This window comes from Pan paniscus, chromosome 1 (genome assembly GCF_029289425.2).
Source record: "Pan paniscus chromosome 1, NHGRI_mPanPan1-v2.0_pri, whole genome shotgun sequence".
In the NCBI taxonomy this organism is placed as follows: Eukaryota; Metazoa; Chordata; class Mammalia; order Primates; family Hominidae; genus Pan; species Pan paniscus.
Genome location: NC_073249.2, coordinates 191,451,037 through 191,469,252, shown reverse-complemented (window position 1 = coordinate 191,469,252; position 18,216 = coordinate 191,451,037). Strand labels below are relative to the sequence as shown.

At 37.5% G+C, this 18,216-nt stretch overlaps 1 protein-coding gene across 10 annotated transcripts in view; it reads left to right on the top strand.

Moving 5' to 3' along the window:
- ZMYM4 (zinc finger MYM-type containing 4) overlaps positions 1 to 18,216 on the top strand; it is a 154,711-nt gene that overhangs the window by 107,984 nt on the left and 28,511 nt on the right. For all 10 annotated transcript variants that reach the window (XM_034961047.3, XM_034961045.3, XM_034961068.3 and 7 more), the window contains 10 exons: positions 6,055 to 6,229; positions 6,342 to 6,554; positions 10,222 to 10,372; positions 10,855 to 10,970; positions 11,783 to 12,058; positions 12,234 to 12,384; positions 13,691 to 13,863; positions 14,723 to 14,873; positions 16,997 to 17,137; positions 17,431 to 17,468. In XM_034961047.3, coding sequence (XP_034816938.1) covers positions 6,055 to 6,229; positions 6,342 to 6,554; positions 10,222 to 10,372; positions 10,855 to 10,970; positions 11,783 to 12,058; positions 12,234 to 12,384; positions 13,691 to 13,863; positions 14,723 to 14,873; positions 16,997 to 17,137; positions 17,431 to 17,468 — 1,585 coding nt within the window. The remainder of the gene's footprint in view (positions 1 to 6,054; positions 6,230 to 6,341; positions 6,555 to 10,221; positions 10,373 to 10,854; positions 10,971 to 11,782; positions 12,059 to 12,233; positions 12,385 to 13,690; positions 13,864 to 14,722; positions 14,874 to 16,996; positions 17,138 to 17,430; positions 17,469 to 18,216) is intronic.

Below are 18,216 nucleotides of genomic sequence, written 5' to 3'. Positions count from 1 at the left end.
CATAATACTTACTTTTTGCTTCAGTCTTCAACCATTGTCAACCTTGTTTTTCCTTATATTCCATTTTACTTTCTGAACTACTCTTTAATCTCCTGTTCAACACTACCTTTCCTTCCTTTTTATCCCCTCTTATTTACACGGTGATTACAACAGTTTGGTATAGTCTGATTTATCTGATTGTAAAATTGATGAGTTGGATGTACCAAAAATATAAGGAAGCTAAATTCAAAGAAGGTAAAAGATTTGCTTGTGTCACCTAGCTGGTTAATTTTGGCGTATGCATTGTTTCTCTACATAGTCTATGTAGTCAAACAGGTTTCATTTAGAAATCATTCCCTATAAGAAGGGTTTCAATTTGATTTGAACAGGCAGAGATGGAAAAAATTTCCTCTCTGATAACTACTGCTACTGTTGTATACCAGTAGAAATATAACAGCAGCACTTAGGTTAGAAGAAGCTCATTAGCTATTCAGAATAAATTTTATTTTTCTTAATTTTTGGTAATCATATCTCTTAGCCTGTTGAATTTAACTTAAACTCTGAAAAAATTTTGGTTGCCATTTAATTTTTAGGTTTCCGTAATGATAGGGACCTAATAATTTGTTTTAAAAAATCTGTCTTGGCTGGGAGCAGTGGCTCATGCCTGTAATCCCAGCACTTTAGGAAGCCAACATTGGAGGATTGCATGAGCCCAGGATTTCGAGACCAGCCTGGGCAACACAGTGAAACCTCATCTCTACAAAAAGTTAAAAAATTAACCAACTGTGGTGCCAAATGCCTGTAATCCCAGCTGCTTGGGAGGATGAGGTGAGAGGATTTCTTGAGTCCAGGAGTTTGAGGCTGCAGTGAGCTATGATCACACTCCTGCTCTTCAGCCTAGGTGACACAGCAGGACACTATCTTTGAAAAAAAAAAAATCTCATATTTTGCAGAAAAGAGGTAATTTGGAGGATAATTTTGTTAATACTGTTAGATCAGATTCTTGTTATAATGATATTCAAAGAAGTAACACCCAGATTGTCTGTACCATTTCTGAATTTTCACTAACTTGAATGAGATTGTTTCTTCTCATTCTGTCATAAGATATAATCCACTACCACAATAAGATGTAATCTAATTGGACTCTAAGCATAGTGAGAGCAGTGAAAAAATACCTAATTTTATACTTCCATTTCCTTGATCCATGCTGCTCCCAATTCTTATCTCCTTAACTTTCTGGAAAACTCCTATTTAAGGTCCAGCTAAAATATCACCCTTTGGGTTGCCTTTCATGTTACATGTAGTCTGAAATAATTGTTTCTTCATTTATATTTTTATGGCACGTTATTCGTGTCTTCTCCAAAAATTATTTATACTTTTTTTTTTTTTTTTGAGACTGAGTCTCACTTTGTTGCCAGGCTGGAATGCAGTGGCGTGATCTTGGCTCACTGCAACCTCTGCCTCCCAGGTTGAAGTGATTCTCCTGCCTCAGCCTCTCGAGTAGCTGGGACTACAGGCACACGCCACCATGCCCAGCTAGTTTTTTTGTATTTTTAGTAGAGATGGGGTTTCACCGTATTGGCCAGGATGGTCTTGATCTCTTGACCTCAGGTGATCTGCCCACCTCGGCCTCCCAAAGTGCTGGGATTACAGGCGTGAGCCATCACACCCGGCCTATAGTATTTTAAGAATGCTTCTGTTACAGTATTTTATAAAATATTTGTCTATTTGTCACAATAACTCTGAGCTCCTTAAGTACATACGTCTCTTTTTTGAGATGGAGTCTTGCCCTGTTGCCCAGGCTGAAGTACAGTGGTGCGATCTGGGCTCACTGCAACTTCCGCCTCCTAGGTTCAAGCGATTCTCTTGCCTCAGCCTCCCGAGTAGCTGGGACTACAGGTGCATGCCACCATGCCCGGCTAATTTTTGTATTTATAGTAGAGACGGGGTTTTGCCATGTTGGCCAGGCTGGTCTCAAACTCCTGACCTCAAGTGATCTGCCCGCCTCAGCCTCCCAAAGTGCTGGGATTAGAGGTGTGAGCCACTGCGCCTGGCCCATATGTGGACCATATTTTGACTCAGGGTTTCGTTAATGTCTGGCTCAATGTAACTTCTCACTAAATATCCTTCTCACTAAATATCCCTCTATGAAATACATTAAAACCTAATTTTGAAAATAACAGGAAGTGCAAAAAGCAAAGCAGTCTAGAGATGCTAAGTATGGAAGATGGCAAGGTATGGAGTTATGTATTATAGTAAAATATTAGGTGCTCCTAATGATGATTTCCCATTATATCTACTATTTTACTGAAGCAGAGAGATTTGTATAGCCATACTTCAGAGATATTCAGGATTTGGTTCCAGACCACCTCAATAAAGCAAATAGCTCAATAAAGCAATTATCTCAATAAAGTGAGTGATATTAATTTTTTGGCTTCCCAGTTCATATTGAAGTTGTGTTTATACTGTAGTCTGTGTGCAATAGCATTAAATCTTTAAAAACCAATGTACATTTTTAAATTAAAAATACTGCATTGCTAACAAATGCTAACAATCATGTGAGCCTTCAGTGAGTCATAATCTTATTACTAATAGACAGTCTTGTTTCAATGTTGATGGCTGCTGATTCAGGGTGATGATTGCTGAAGGTTTTGGTGGCTGTGGCAATTTCTTAAGATAACAATGAAGTTTGTCACATCAGTTGACTCTTACTTTCACAAAATATTTCTTTGTGGCATGCAATAATATTTGATAGCATTTTACCCAGAGAAGAACTTTCCAAATTGGAATCAGTACTCTCAGACTCCACCATTGCTTTATCAACTAAGTTTATGTAATACTTTAAATCCTTTGGTGTCATTTCACCAAAGTTCACAGCATCTGCACCAGGAGTAAATTCCATGACAAGAAATTAGTTTCCTTGCTCATCCATTGGAAGCAACTCCTTATCTGTTCAAGTTTTATCATGAGATTGCAGCAATTCAGTCGCATCTTCAGGCTCCACTTCTAGTTCTCTTACTATTTCTCCCACATTTGTAGTTATTTCCTCCACAGAAGTCTCAAACTCCTCAGAGTCATCTGTGAGGATTGAAGTTACCTACTTCCAAGCTCCTATTGATGATATTTGGATTTCCTCTCATTAATCATGAATGTTCTGGAATGGTGAATCCTTTCCAGAAGCTTTTTAATTTCCTTTGGCCGGATCCGTTATAGGAATCACTATCTATGGCAGCTGTAGCCTTAGGAAATGTATTTCTTAAATAATGAGTTGCAAAAGTTGAAATTACTCCTTGATCCACAGGCTGCAGAATAGATATTGGGTAAGCAGGTATGAAAGTAACATTAACCTCTTGTACATCTCCATCAGAACTCTTCAGTGACTAGATGTCAATGAGCAGTAATATTTTGAAAGGAATCTTTTAAGTGTCCTGGGATTTTTGAAAGTTAAAAGTAGAAGCTGGTGGCTTCTACTTGAAGTCACCAGCTATGTTAGCCCCTAACAAGACAGTCAGCCTGTCCTTTGAAGCTTTGAAGCCAGGCATTGACTTCTCTCTGGCTGTGAAAGTCCTAGATGGCATCGTTTTTCAATAGAAGACTGTTTCTTCTACATTGAGAATTTTATTTAGTGTAGCCACCATCATAAATTGTCTTAGCTAGATGTTCGTGATAACTTGCTACTGCTTCTCCATCAGCACTTGCTGCTTCACCTTGTACTTTGATGTTCCAGAGATAGCTTCTTTCGTTAAACCGTATGAGCTAACCTCTGCTAGCTCTAAACTTCTGCAGCTTCTTTACCTGAGTCTTCCTAGAATTCAAGAGAATTAGGGCCTTGCTCTGGATTAGGCTTTGGCTTAAGGGAATGCTGTGGCTGGTTTGATCTTCTATCTAGACCACTGTAACTTCTCTCCACATCAGCAGTAAGACTTGCGCTTTCTTTTCTGTTGTTGTTTTGAGACGGAGTGTCTCTCTATCACCCAGGCTTGAGTGCAGTGGCGTAATCTCAGGTCACTGCAGCCTCTGCCTCCCGGGTTCAAGCAATTCTCCTGCCTCAGCCTCCCAAGTAGCTCGGACTACAGTCACGCGCCACCACTCCCAGCTAATTTTTGTATTTTTAATAGAGATGGGATTTCACCATGTTGGCCAGAATGGTCTGGATCTCTTGACCTTGTGACCCACCCACCTCGGCCTCCCAAAGTGCTGGGATTACAAGCATGAGCCACTGCTCCCTGCCTAAGTTTTGCATTTTTTAGTAGAGTCGTGGTTTCACCATGTTGACTAGACTCGTCTCCAACTCCTGACCCCAGTTGATCCGCCCGCCTCGGCCTTCCAAAGTGCTGGTATTACAGGCGTGAGCCGCCACGCTCGGCCAACTGTTGCACTTTCTTATCATTCATGTCTTCACTGGAGTAGCCCTCTTAGTCTTTCAAGAACTTTTCCTTTGCATTTACTATGTGGTTAAATGTTTGGCGCAAGAGGCCTAGCTTTCCACATGCCTTCCTCACTAAGAGTAATCATTTCTAGCTTTTGATTTATAGTGAGAAACGTGGGACTCTTACTTTTGTTGAGCACTTAGAGGCCATTGTGAGGTTATTCATTGGCCTGCTTTCGATATTATTATGCCTCAGGGAATAGGAAAGCCTGAGGAGTGGGAGAGATACAGAAGTGGCTGGTCAATGGAGCAGTCAGAACACACACAATTTTCAATTAAGTTTGCTATCTTACATTGACGTGGTTTGTGGTTACTCCCCAAAACAATTACAATAGTAACATCAGTGTTCACTAATCAGATATTATAATAGCAAAAACGTTTGAAATATTGGGAGAACTACCAAAATATAATACAGAGACATGACGTGGGCAAATGCTGTTAAGAAATGGCACTGATAGACTTGTGTGAGGCAGGGTTGCTACAAGCCTTCTATTTGTTAAAAAGTGCAGTATCTGTGAAGCACAATAAAACAAGGTATGCCTATAATCTTTTCTTTAAAAGTATCCTACTAGTGTAATCTCTTTAAGATACAAACATGAGTATAAAGCAGTTTATTAACTATTATATGGATGTATACTCATGGGAGAGAGACATTGATTAGAAAATTTCACCAGTTTGAAAAATTGGTTTTTATTATTTTATTTATTTATTTATTTATTTATTTTTTTGAGACATAGTCTCGCTCTGTCGCCCATGCTGGAGTGCAGTGGCACAATCTTGGCTTACTGCAAGCTCCGCTTCCCGGGTTCATGCCATCCTCCTGCCTCAACCTCCTGAGTAGCTGGGACTACAGGCGCATACCGCCACGCCTGGCTAATTTTTTGTATTTTTAGAGAGACGGGGTTTCACCGTGTTAGCCAGGATGCTCTCGATCTCCTGACCTTGTGATCCACCGGCCTCAGCCTCCCAAAGCGTTGGGATTACAGGCATGAGCCACTGTGCCTGGCCGAAAAATTGGTTTTTAATATGGTTTCCACTTGAACTATCTGGTAAACTACTATAGAGTGAGTGGTTTGGTGGGATTAGGGTTGGAGTGGTAAGGAGCCTTAATCATTAGGGTTTTAATCTTCAATGCCTTTGTTACTAGTGCTTAGAAATTAAATTATTTAGATATGGTAATGTTATATTTTATATAACTGTGCTAGAATATGCACTGTGTAGTGTAAAATGTATGTTTACTTTTAAAAGATACTAATTTTTGACAATGTTAAATGTAATACAGTATTTTTTAAAGAATATTTTGAAAATACAGATAATTCTAGAAAAGAAAAGAAAAATCTCGTATAATCCCTCCTGTAGAGATAATGAATGCTAATCATTTGATGTTTTCCTTTTAGTCTTTGAAACATACTAATTCTCATAACAGTTCTATGAAGTAGGTGCTGTTAATTCCACTTCATAGAAAAGAATTTAAGGATCAAAGCAATTTTTAAGTGTCTCCCAGAAAATTAAAGTTTTTAAACTTAAATTCCAGTGTTATTTCCCTACAGTATAATTGCCTCTGTTTTATTTAGTTATTTTAGCTCACAGAAAGGAAAAAGAAATGAATTATACCATGGCTTATGTTATTTTTTTCTTATTTTTAGAGACATTTTAAATCCAAAGGATGTGATCAGTGCCCAGTTTGAAAACACCACCACTAGTAAAGATTTTTGCAGTCAGTCATGTTTGTCAACATATGAACTGAAAAAAAAACCTATTGTTACCATAAATACAAATAGTATTTCAACCAAATGCAGCATGTGTCAGAAGAATGCTGTTGTAAGTTACCATTTTCCTTTATTGGGTCAGGAGTCTAATATGTTTGTGCTTAAAGAACAGCTTTTGATGCTCTCTGCTCCTTGTTTTTGTGTTGCTGTTATTTAATTTCTAGATTCGACATGAAGTTAATTACCAGAATGTGGTCCATAAACTTTGCAGTGATGCCTGCTTCTCTAAGTTTCGTTCTGCTAACAACCTCACCATGAACTGTTGTGAGAACTGTGGGGGTTACTGTTACAGTGGGTCGGGACAATGCCACATGCTTCAGATAGAGGGACAGTCTAAGAAGTTTTGTAGTTCATCGTGTATCACGGCATACAAGCAGGTACATGACCATATTTAATCTTGATGTCTTTGTTCAGTTCAGGTAATCTGTATTTTTAGTCAGAATTATTTATGAAAATGTTGTTTTGCAATATTGGGTTTACTGGCCAAGTGCCATGGCTCACACCTGTAATCCCAGCACTTTGGGAGGCTGAGGCGGGCAGATCACCTGAGGTTGGGAATTCGAGACCAGCCTGACCAACATGGAGAAACCCCATCTCTACTAAAAATATAAAAATTAGCCAGGTGTGGTGGCACATCCCTGTAATCCCAGCTACTCGGGAGGCTGAGGCAGGAGAATTGCTTGAACTCGGGAGGTGGAGGTTGCAGTGAGCCAAGATCGTGCCATTGCACTGCAGCCTGGGCAACAAGAGTGAAACTCCGTCTCAAAAAAAAAAAAAACAAAAATGTATATATACACACATACACACACACACACACACGTATATATACGTATATATGTATATATGTATGTATATGTAAATATGTATGTATGTATATATACATATAGAGAGAGTTTACTATTTGTTTAACTGGTATTCTTTATACATAAATAGTATTTGTTGAATAAATGTGCATTAAATATTCATACAGAGTTCTATAAGTAGCAGTTTTGTTCATGCATTTGTTTATACACGTTTATGCATTTGAAATACATGTTTTTAGAGTGTGGCTTTTTTTTTTTTTTGAGATGGAGCCTTGCACTGTCTCCCAGGCTGGAGTGTGATCCCGGCTCACTGCAACCTCCACCTCCCTGGTTCAAGCGATTCTCCTGCCTCAGCCTCCCAAGTAGCTAGGATTACAGGCGCCCACCACCAGGCCTGGCTAATTTTTTTGTATTTTTAGTAGAGATGGGATTTCACTATACTGGCCAGGCTGGTATCAAACTCCTGACCTCAAGTGATCCACCCGCCTCCGCCTCCCAATCCCTGTGCTGGGATTACAGGTGCGAGCCACCACGCCCGGCCAGTATGGCTTTTTTATTTCAAAAGTGATTTGTATTCTTTAACAATATTTTGAAAGTTAAAAAAAAACACGAAGAAATGCAGTGTATCTCTCACAGATAACAAATCCTGTCATTTTGGTGTATAGCCTTCTAATCTTTCCAGCATGTGAGATTTGCATATATACTTCTTATTTGACAAGGAAAGGTTCAAGTTGCATATGTAGTGTTGAAATCTGATTCACAGAATTAAAATTGCAAACCAGATAATCAAAATTATATCATTAATTGTTACAGTAAAGGATTTTTCTTATCTTTATGAAATAGGAAGAAATAGATGTGGATTATGTATTTGTGAATTGATGAGGTGTGCACGGGATGAACTGGATGAACTCTATAACAAATGTCTTTTATGTAGTTTTGTGTGTATTAGATTGTATTTTATTAGTGAATTTTGATCAAATATTAGTTTTAAAATTGATAAACCTAAAGGAATAGTAAATGCTATGTATATATATATAGTTCTAATTTTTAATTTTTGTGGGTCCATAGTAGGTGTATATATTTATGGGGTAAGTACTTTTAATATTTTTAATTTTATAATGTCTTTTATGTAAGTGCATTTGCTAATCATTCTTTTCCTTAGAATAGTAAGTTTTTGTACAGTTTATCAAAATTGGTGAATTTAATAGTGTTGATTAGGAACTTTCTTGTTAATTGTTCTTAAAACTTTGTAGTAATTTTGGAATTTAAGCATGTTTCAATTTATTTCCTGTTAATGTGAAAACACACTATAATGGCTAAGTTTTACTATTCATTCCTTATTTTTGTTCTCAAAGGAAAAAAAAATCCCCACATCTTCATTGTTTTGTCATTTTCCAAAAGACTGTTCTTTTCCTGATACTGTATCAGGTACTAAAAGTTACCTGGATTCAGTCCATTGAAAGATGAGTGATAGTCCACAAGAGAGGGAGAAATAGGATGAAACATCTTAATTTTAAATTTATTCTTTACTTTTAATTTAGTCAAAACCTATTAAATTTTTCATGTATTATATCTGCTGTGGTAGAGAAAGAACTGGAATTTAGAAGTAAGGCAGATCTAGATTTAATTCTAGACCTTATGTTCAAATACAATTTTACCTTGGGGAAAGCGGTTAAGCTCCCTGAGTCCCAGTTTTTCTGTCTGTAAATAACTATGATACCACCTATGTCACTGGGATGTTTTTAGGATTATAGAAAGTAAGAATGAAAGAATGCCTAGTATGTAACTGAGGCATTGTAGATGGTCATTTCTGCTACCTTCCTTTCTTCCTTATATATAATTCATTCAACAAACATTAATTTCTGTTTTGAGGGGCTGCCTGTCTCCTGAGAAAGACAAGACGTATAAATGAGTAAATAGAGATGCTATGATGGAAGTATTATGGGTACAGTGGGCCACAGAGGTAGCATAGTGAGCTCTGCTTGATAGGGAAAGATGAGACTATCAGCAGAAGCTTCACAGAGGTAACTCTTGATCTGGGTCTTACAAATGAGGTTTGCTTTTACAGTCCTCATTAGGGAGGAGAGGGAAATGGGGTTAGAGATTTAGAAGACATTCCAAAATTCAGGCATATATTCACTTTACTGTGTATTTATTTTAATATCAAGTTTTACAAATTGATTCTTTAAGAAGGAAGATTGCTCTTAAAATCTCCTAATTGGTGCTGGACATACTTTATAAATTATCCTGAATGTGTGACATGTTAATAATACTTAGCATTATTTGCTGCTGAATCCCTAATTGGGTGAAGACTTAAGATAACGGACTCTGGTTGTTTGTATTTGGACACCTGTGATGATATCCCAGGTTTGCTCTTACTTTACGCTTATGGAGTATTTTTTTTATTATTAGTGGTAGAATATTTGCCAATAAGTTGCCTAATAAGTTTACTAATTTCCTTAAATTCATATTTATAAGCACCTTTGGAGGGGGTTATTTCAATTTATAGGATGATATAGTATAAAAGCATGAACTTGCTGTTATTTAATGTTTTTAAAACTATGGTTATGACCTATTAATAGACCCTGAAATTAATTACTAGGTTATAACCAGCATTATTATTTTTTTCTTTTTCTTTTTCTTTTTTTTTTTTTTTTTTGAGGTGGAATCTTCTCATTCTGTCGCCAGGCTGGAGTGCAGTGGCACGATCTCAGCTCGCTGCAAGCTCTGCCTCCTGGTTCACGCCATTCTCCTGCCTCAGCCTCCCGAATAGCTGGGACTACAGGCGCCTGCCACTATGCCTGGCTAATTTTTTTTGTATTTTTGTAGAGGCAGGGTTTCACCATGTTGACCTTGCTGGTCTTGAACTCCTGACCTCAGGTGATCCACCCACCTCGGCCTCCCGATGTGCTGGGATTACAGGGGTGAGCCACTACGCCTGGCCGCATTACTTTTTCAATGAAATAGAATAGATTGGAAAATATCAAAGTGCATTACATGTTATCATGATATTTATTCCTCTATAAAACTTTTTAGTTTTATTACATACATGCATCATACACAAATGCAAAATCTCAGAAGTACATGTGTACCATGAAACTTCCTATTGAGGATTACAATCATAAAAGTTTGAAAATCACTGATTTCAAATATTTCAAAAGTGTTGAGTATAAACGTTTCGAAGAATTATGCTTTTACTAGGAATTTGTTAAAAATGAATGTTGTTTTATTCTCTTAATAGAAATCAGCCAAAATTACACCGTGTGCGCTTTGCAAATCATTGAGATCCTCAGCAGAAATGATTGAAAATACCAATAGCTTGGGGAAGACAGAGCTTTTCTGTTCTGTTAATTGCTTATCTGCTTACAGAGTTAAAATGGTTACTTCTGCAGGTAATATTGGTTTCATAAACTATGAAATGTAATGGTTGAAAAATAATGGTTATTGCTTTGTTTTTAATGGTTTTTTTTTGGTTGATTTTAAAGGCACATTTAACATATTTCAGATATTTGTTGTAAAATATCACCTGTTACCTTGATTGCTTATTTATTTACTTGCATACCTATTTATGCATTTCCCCCTTACCAAAAGAATTTCATATGGCTTCTTTAATATATTTTCTTTTTCCCCACCTAATTTCTTTGAAGTTTCATTTATCTGGTAGTTTCAGGGTAGACTTTGACCAATTTAAATTGGAAAGAAACATTTTCAGTATTATGTTAGTTTTTGTCTATATGTAACATGATTTAGTTTCAGTTCCTACAACTTACCCTGGCTCTTGAATTTTCTTATATTGTATAATATTATTTAGTTTCTCATACTTTTGTGTACATTTGTACATATTACTCATTGGTTTTTATTTTGGTTTGCTAAGGTGTACAAGTTCAGTGTAACAGTTGTAAAACCTCAGCAATTCCTCAGTATCACCTAGCCATGTCAGATGGAAGTATACGCAACTTCTGCAGCTACAGCTGTGTGGTAGCTTTCCAGGTATGGCTTCAGGAACCTTCCTCTTCTTCAGTCAGTGAGTCACCTACTGTATGAGTCTGTTCTTGCACTCCTCTAAAGAAATACCCTAGACTGGGTAATTTATAAAGAAAGAGGTTTTATTGGCTCACAGTTCCACAGGCTATACAGGTAGCATGGCTGGAGAGGCCTCAGGAAACTTTCAATTATGGGGGAAGGCGAAGGGGAAGCCGGCACGTCTTACATGATGGGCTCAAGAGGAGGAGAGAGAAGCGGGAGGTGCTACACTTTTAAACAACCAGATAGTGAGAACTCACTATCACCAGAACAGCAGGGGAGAAATCCACCCCCATGATCCAGTCACTTCCTGCCAGGCTCCTCCCCCAACATTGGGGATTACGACTGGACATGAGATTTGGGCAGGGACACAAATTCAAACCTATCACCTACTATAGTAATGCACATTTATTAGGTGTTTGCTAGGGCCTGGGTTGTGTAAGTTTCTATATCATTCCTCTTAAACTTGGATTTGTAGTTCATTCTGTATTTGGAATTTAATTTAACTGCCTTCTATAAAATTGAATGGTACTTTTATCACCCATATTATCTATTGGGAGGATATTATTTTTGAGGAAGATTATTAGTTAAGTTATTTTATTTTTTCATCATAAGTGAGACTCCCCCCATTCTGTTATAAGCTGCTCAGAGGCAGGAACATTGCCTGTTAACAGATGTACCTTACATGCCTAGAACTGTGCTTGGCATATGTAGGCACACAATACTTCTTTGTTTTAACAAAGATTAAATTGATACTTTTTGTTGTTTTGTTTTTCCAGAATTTATTCAACAAACCAACTGGAATGAATTCTTCAGTAGTGCCCTTGTCTCAGGGCCAAGTCATTGTAAGCATCCCCACAGGTTCCACAGTGTCAGCCGGAGGAGGTAGCACATCTGCTGTTTCTCCCACCTCCATCAGTAGCTCTGCTGCAGCTGGTCTCCAGCGTCTCGCTGCCCAGTCCCAGCATGTTGGGTTTGCACGAAGTGTTGTGAAACTCAAATGTCAACACTGTAACCGTCTTTTTGCCACAAAACCAGAACTTCTTGACTATAAGGTAAAGTATAGCATGTTCATGATAAGATTTTGAGTATACGTGGGTCTATTTGTAAAATTATTTTTAACTTTGCATCTCTCAAAATCATACCATTTGTTTTGAAAGTAAGGGAGATAAGGAGTTCCATAAGACAAACCAAATGTTTAATTAGTACTTAATGATTATTTCTTTGCAGGGCAAAATGTTTCAGTTCTGTGGCAAGAATTGTTCTGATGAATATAAGAAAATAAATAATGTAATGGCAATGTGTGAATATTGTAAAATTGAGAAAATTGTAAAGGAGACTGTTCGGTTCTCAGGTGCTGACAAGTCATTCTGTAGTGAAGGTAAAGACAGAAGATTATCTTACCTACTGAGCATGTTGGTTGTTTTAAAGCAGTTGATGATGATTTAAGCTTTCACTGTCTAAGTTAATCTGTTTTATTGTTTATGTATAACGTAAATGCCTTTTCGATTCATTTACACTTAGTTCATTCGTTTTTGATCTAGTTTTCTTATATTATGTAGCTGTTAAAATGAAGTGAAAGATTTGCAAAGTATAATGCAGAAGAAGATGATGTGAAAAACATTTAACATCCTTAGGTTCCCCATTATTAGGTTGATCGGGACCTCAAAGAGCTTCTAGTTCGTGTACTTATTTCTAAATGGGATGCCTTAAATTATGGTAACATTCTAAGTTTATACTTTTATTGTCTTAAACAGCCATTATATTTCCGAATATAAATGGCTTGAATATGCAAATTAATATGTGGAGGATTGTTTTCCTTAGATAACTATTCTATATGTTTATAATGTTTTATTTTACTCTAAAGCTGTATTAATTAGCCTTCTAGAGCAAGGGCTTTCAAACCTTTTGATAGCACAAAAGAAGAAATACATTTACACTGTGACCCAGTATATTTTCACATACCTAAATAAAAGTTTTTTTTGTTTTTGTTTTTTGAGACAGAGTCTTGCTCTGTCACCCAGGCTGGAATGCCATGGAGCGATCTTGGCTCACTGCAACCTCTGCCTCCTGGGTTCAAGCGATTCTCCTGCCTCAACCTCCCGAGTAGCTGGGACTACAGACACCCGCCACCACACCTGGCTAATTTTTGTATTTTTAGTAGAGACAGGGCTTCACCATGTTGGCCAGGCTGGTCTCCAACTCCTGACCTCAGGTGATCCACCCACTTTGGCCTCCCAGAGTGCTGGGATTACAGGTGTGAGCCACTACGCCCAGCCCCAAAAGTTTCATGAAATAAAATTGATGCAGTTTAATATTTTCTCTTCTGTCCTATCCTGTCTTATATCATTTAAAACAAAAACAAAAACAAAGCAAAACAAAAACTAGTATAGATACTCTAAAAAATCAAGATACTCTATGAACTGGTCAGGACCCAAGTGTGAAAACTTTGTCCTAGACCACTTATTTTTCTTTTTTTTTTTGTTTTTGTTTTTATATGACATGGGGTCTTGCCATGTTGCCCAGGCTGGTCTCAAACTCCTGGGCTCAAGCACTCCTCCTGCCAGCCTCCCAAAGTGTTGGGATTACAGGTGTGAGCCACTGCACCGGGCCTGTCCTAGGCCATTTAAAGTTGCAGAAAACTAATACTTCTACCTAATGTTAATTTTATCTTTCCTGATTTTTAGGTTGCAAATTGCTTTATAAACATGACTTGGCAAAACGCTGGGGAAATCACTGTAAAATGTGCAGTTATTGTTTACAGACATCTCCCAAATTGGTACAGAATAATTTAGGAGGGAAAGTGGAAGAGTTCTGTTGTGAAGAATGCATGTCCAAATATACAGTTTTGTTCTATCAGGTAAATAGAATTCGCATTCCTGGGTTTTTCATTCTAGGGCATAAATTATTCCCTTTTAAAATTTCATGTCACATAAGGGACAATTTAATTATTTAAAACTTTTAAGTATTAAATGTTTTATGCCTTCTAGCAAGATTTAGAAAGACTTTAATGTTATTGAAGTTTTCTTTTGTTTTTAATTTCCTGTAGGAGACATATCAGTCTTAAGACATTAAAATATTTAAACTTATAATTTTATTCACTTATTATTTAAATAAAGTGAATTTGTCTTTTGAAGTCTGAGGAAGATAGGCCTTATTTTTATTTCACTTTGTTTTTTAATTGCTATAGAGTGAAGTCTGTATGTTACATGTGTTTTTAAAAAAAAATTAGTATAAAATCAGCTGGGCGCTGTGGCTCACGCCTGTAATCCCAGCACTTTGGGAGGCCGAGGCGGGTGGATCATGAGGTCAGGAGATCGAGACCATCCTGGCTAACATGGTGAAACCCCGTCTCTACTAAAAATACAAAAAAATTAGCCGGGTGTGGTGGCGGGCGCCTGTAGTCCCAGCTACTCGGGAGGCTGAGGCAGGAGAATTGCATGAACCCAGGAGGTGGAGCTTGCAGTGAGCTGAGATCGCGCCACTGCACTCCAGCCTGGGCGATAGAGCAAGGCTCTGTCTCAAAAAAAAAATATATATATATATATGTGTGTGTGTGTGTGTGTGTGTGTGTGTGTATAATCATTGATAAAGACAAACTTTAATTTTGTGATCTAAATTCTAAGTTAATTTCGTCACTTGTTATGTGTGTCTTATTTTTATTTTGTCAGACCGCAGATAATTTGTTTCTTACTCCTTGACTACCTTCTTCTTTTTAGATGGCCAAATGTGATGCTTGTAAGCGACAGGGTAAACTCAGTGAGTCCTTGAAATGGCGAGGGGAAATGAAACATTTCTGTAACCTGCTTTGTATCTTGATGTTCTGTAATCAGCAAAGTGTATGTGACCCGCCTTCACAAAATAATGCAGGTAAAATTAACCTTAGGTACTGAATGGAGTCTTTGGTCAATACTAGGAACTACTGTTCTTTTACAGATCAGGAACTGTGTAAACAGTTGTCATTAATTTCATGAAACCTCAGTTTCCTTGTATTCTGTATCATTAACATTTAGTTTTTTTTTTGTTGAACACCTTATTTCACTGTCGTCCGTGTGAAGAGACCACCAAACAAGCTTTGTGTGAGCAACAAGGCTGTTTATTTCACCTGGGTGCAGGCGGGCTGAGTCTGAAAAGAGTCAGTGAAGGGAGATGGGTTGGGGCTGTTTTATAAGATTTGGGTAGGTAAAGGAAAAAGGGGGGTTGTTCTCTGGCGAGCAGGAGTGGGGGTCACAAAGTGCTCAGTGGGGGAGCTTTTTGAGCCAGGATGAGCCAGGAAAAGGAATTTCACAAGGTAATGTCATCAGTTAAGGCAGGAACAGGCCATTTTCACCTCTTTTGTGTTGGAATGTCATCAGTTAAGGCAGGAACCGGCCATCTGGATGTGTACCTGCAGGTCAGAGGGGATATGATGGCTTAGCTTGGGCTCAGAGGCCTGACACCTTAGATTAAAGCTGAGTGAAAATGAGTTTTTGATTAAATAGATTTCTTTGAGAATATTGAATCAAACTCTGTAAGAACTTAAATTTATGGGAAAGGATAACAGTTAATGGTATGTAATTGAGTATAATTGGCTTCCTTAAAAAATCCTTTGAGACTACTTATAACAAAAGACATAAAGTCGAAATCACATGGCCTTTTAAATATACCATGTGCAGGCCAGATGTGATGGTTCATGCCTGTAATCCCACCGCCTTTGGAATGCTGAGGTGGGAGGACGGCTTCAGGCCAGGAGTTCAGGGGTGGAGTGAGCGGTGACCACAGCACAGCAATCCCAGCTGGATGATATAGTGAGACCCTGCCTCTAAAAAATTAAAATAAAATAAAACTATATGTTGTGGGCGTGACTAGTTGGGGCCAGTGTCACGGGCTGTAAAGGAATTTACCAAGACAGTCATAGGTAAAGGCAGATTTATTGGAGAAAGTGTGAAAATATGTTGCAAGGTTGCAGTGAGCAGCACAGCAGAGAAGGGGAAGTCTGCAAAGACGCAGCGGCTTGAGGGAAGTTTTACGTGGTCCTGCTGGAGGGGGCTGCTTGCAGAATGTAGCCGTGCTCCTGGGGCTACCTGTAGGAGGTCATCTCTCAGAGTAATTACTCATTGTTCTCCCCCACCTGGTGCCCCTTCCTCTTTGTTGCTTACTTACCTTGTCAGGACTTACTTATCTTATCAGGACTACACACTATGTGCAGAGTTAGGCCACTTTATCTCAGAAAATTTATTATTTAAAAACAAACAACACTAGTATCATCCTGAAAGCTAAAAGAATTTAAGTATAGTCTCCTTACAAATAAAAGCAAAATCTACAAGAGCCTACTCCAAAACTTAAAAAAAAATTATTTCTATATAAAGGCAAGATTTAAGAAAAACATTAGGCTGAATTGTCCATTAAATCTAACCTGTGATCTTCATTGGTATTGTGTGTTTGAGGATTTGCATTGTTGGTTTTCAAGTTGGTTTTTAAGTTAGACTATTTGTTGCCTCTTTATGTAAAGATAAAGTTAATAGAAAACTTTCAAGTTTTACTAATTAAAAAGTAGAAAACCAGGGTATGGTGGCTCATGCCTGTAATCCCAGCACTTTGGGAGGCTGAGGCAGGCGGATCACGAGGTCAGGAGTTTGAGACCATCCTGGCCAACATGGTGGAACCCCGTCTCTACTAAAATACAAAAAATTAGCAGGGTGTGGTGCTGCGCACCTGTAGTCCCAGCTACTTGGGAGGCTGAGGCAGGGGAATCGGTTGAACCCGGGAGGTGGAGGTCGCTGTGAGCTGAGATTGTGCCACTGCACTCCAGCCTGGGCAGCAGAGTGAGACTCTGTCTCAAAAAAAAAAAAAAAAAAAAAAAGAAAACCAAAACCCAGTTAATCCTAAAGTGACTTTTTGCTCCAACAGAAATTACTCAAACCTGAAAACATTGTTTAACTTCCTTGAAATGGTTTCTGTGTAAGTACATATAAATCACGTGAGGTTTCCTTATTTTTGTTTATTTTAATCAGCAAATATTTCCATGGTTCAAGCTGCTTCAGCAGGACCCCCATCTCTGAGAAAAGATTCGACTCCAGTTATAGCCAATGTAGTATCATTGGCAAGTGCCCCTGCTGCTCAGCCTACAGTGAATTCTAACAGTGTCTTACAAGGTATGGCTTGATTGGAAAGCATTTATCTAGCCTATTTAGGTTGAATGCAGTGGTCCTCTAACTTCCTTTCATCAGGGATTATTTTCATACATTTGACACATTCATATTAGGAATAGTGGCTCGCTGCACAAGTTTCATATCTCATACTTTAGAATTGCTAGTTTCTTCCGTTGAATTAAAAAAACACATGTTCTTAGTATGAGGGTTTGTGTTTATGTACTGATAATCAGCTTTTAATGCTAATGTTAAAATAATTGTAAAGATCCTAAATTTATGTTTTAATTTATATCAAGGTGCAGTTCCAACAGTAACAGCGAAAATCATCGGTGATGTAAGTTTTATTACTTTTATTGGTATTGTCACTGTATTTATTTTTCATTTTCGTACAGTATAAATATGTGTGAGCTAATTTGCCCTCCTTTATTTATTATATGAAATAGATTTCATTAGCTCATTTAATCTTTGTTCAGGAATAGGATTTTCTGGCTATTTAAATAGGTCTTTTATGTACTTTAATATCTTTGAATGCTGGCTATGTAGTTACTGAAAGTTTTTCTTTAATTACACAAAATTGAAGTAAATTGTACAGGATTTAGGCCTGAAAGACTTTTGGATGTTTTGTGATGTACTCAGATTGTAAATAAAATATTTATAAAATGTAGCTTATCCTCCCTCTGACCCATTACAGATTATACTGTAAAAAAAAAAATTCTTTTTTTAACCCATTAATATTTTCTGCTTTGTCTCTTAAAAGAAGAAAATAAATAATGAGAAAAACTTCTGACTGGAACAGTGGCATTTCTAAGGTGTTTCTCCAGGTTTCTGGGATAACTTTCACGTTGTCTTTATTCAAGTTACTTAAATGATCATAAGTGATTCTGTTATTCCTAGTTATCTTGAATCTTTCAAGTCCTCTGTGTCTTAATCAGGAAGTAAGAATTCTCGTTTTAAACTTAGCCAGCATTGTTATTGATCAGCAGTGTGTTACAATAGAAATAGCATTTTTCTTGGTAAATAGAAATTGTGATTAGAGACATGCAGAGTAATATATAGTTATTAAAACATTCCTTGATTACTAT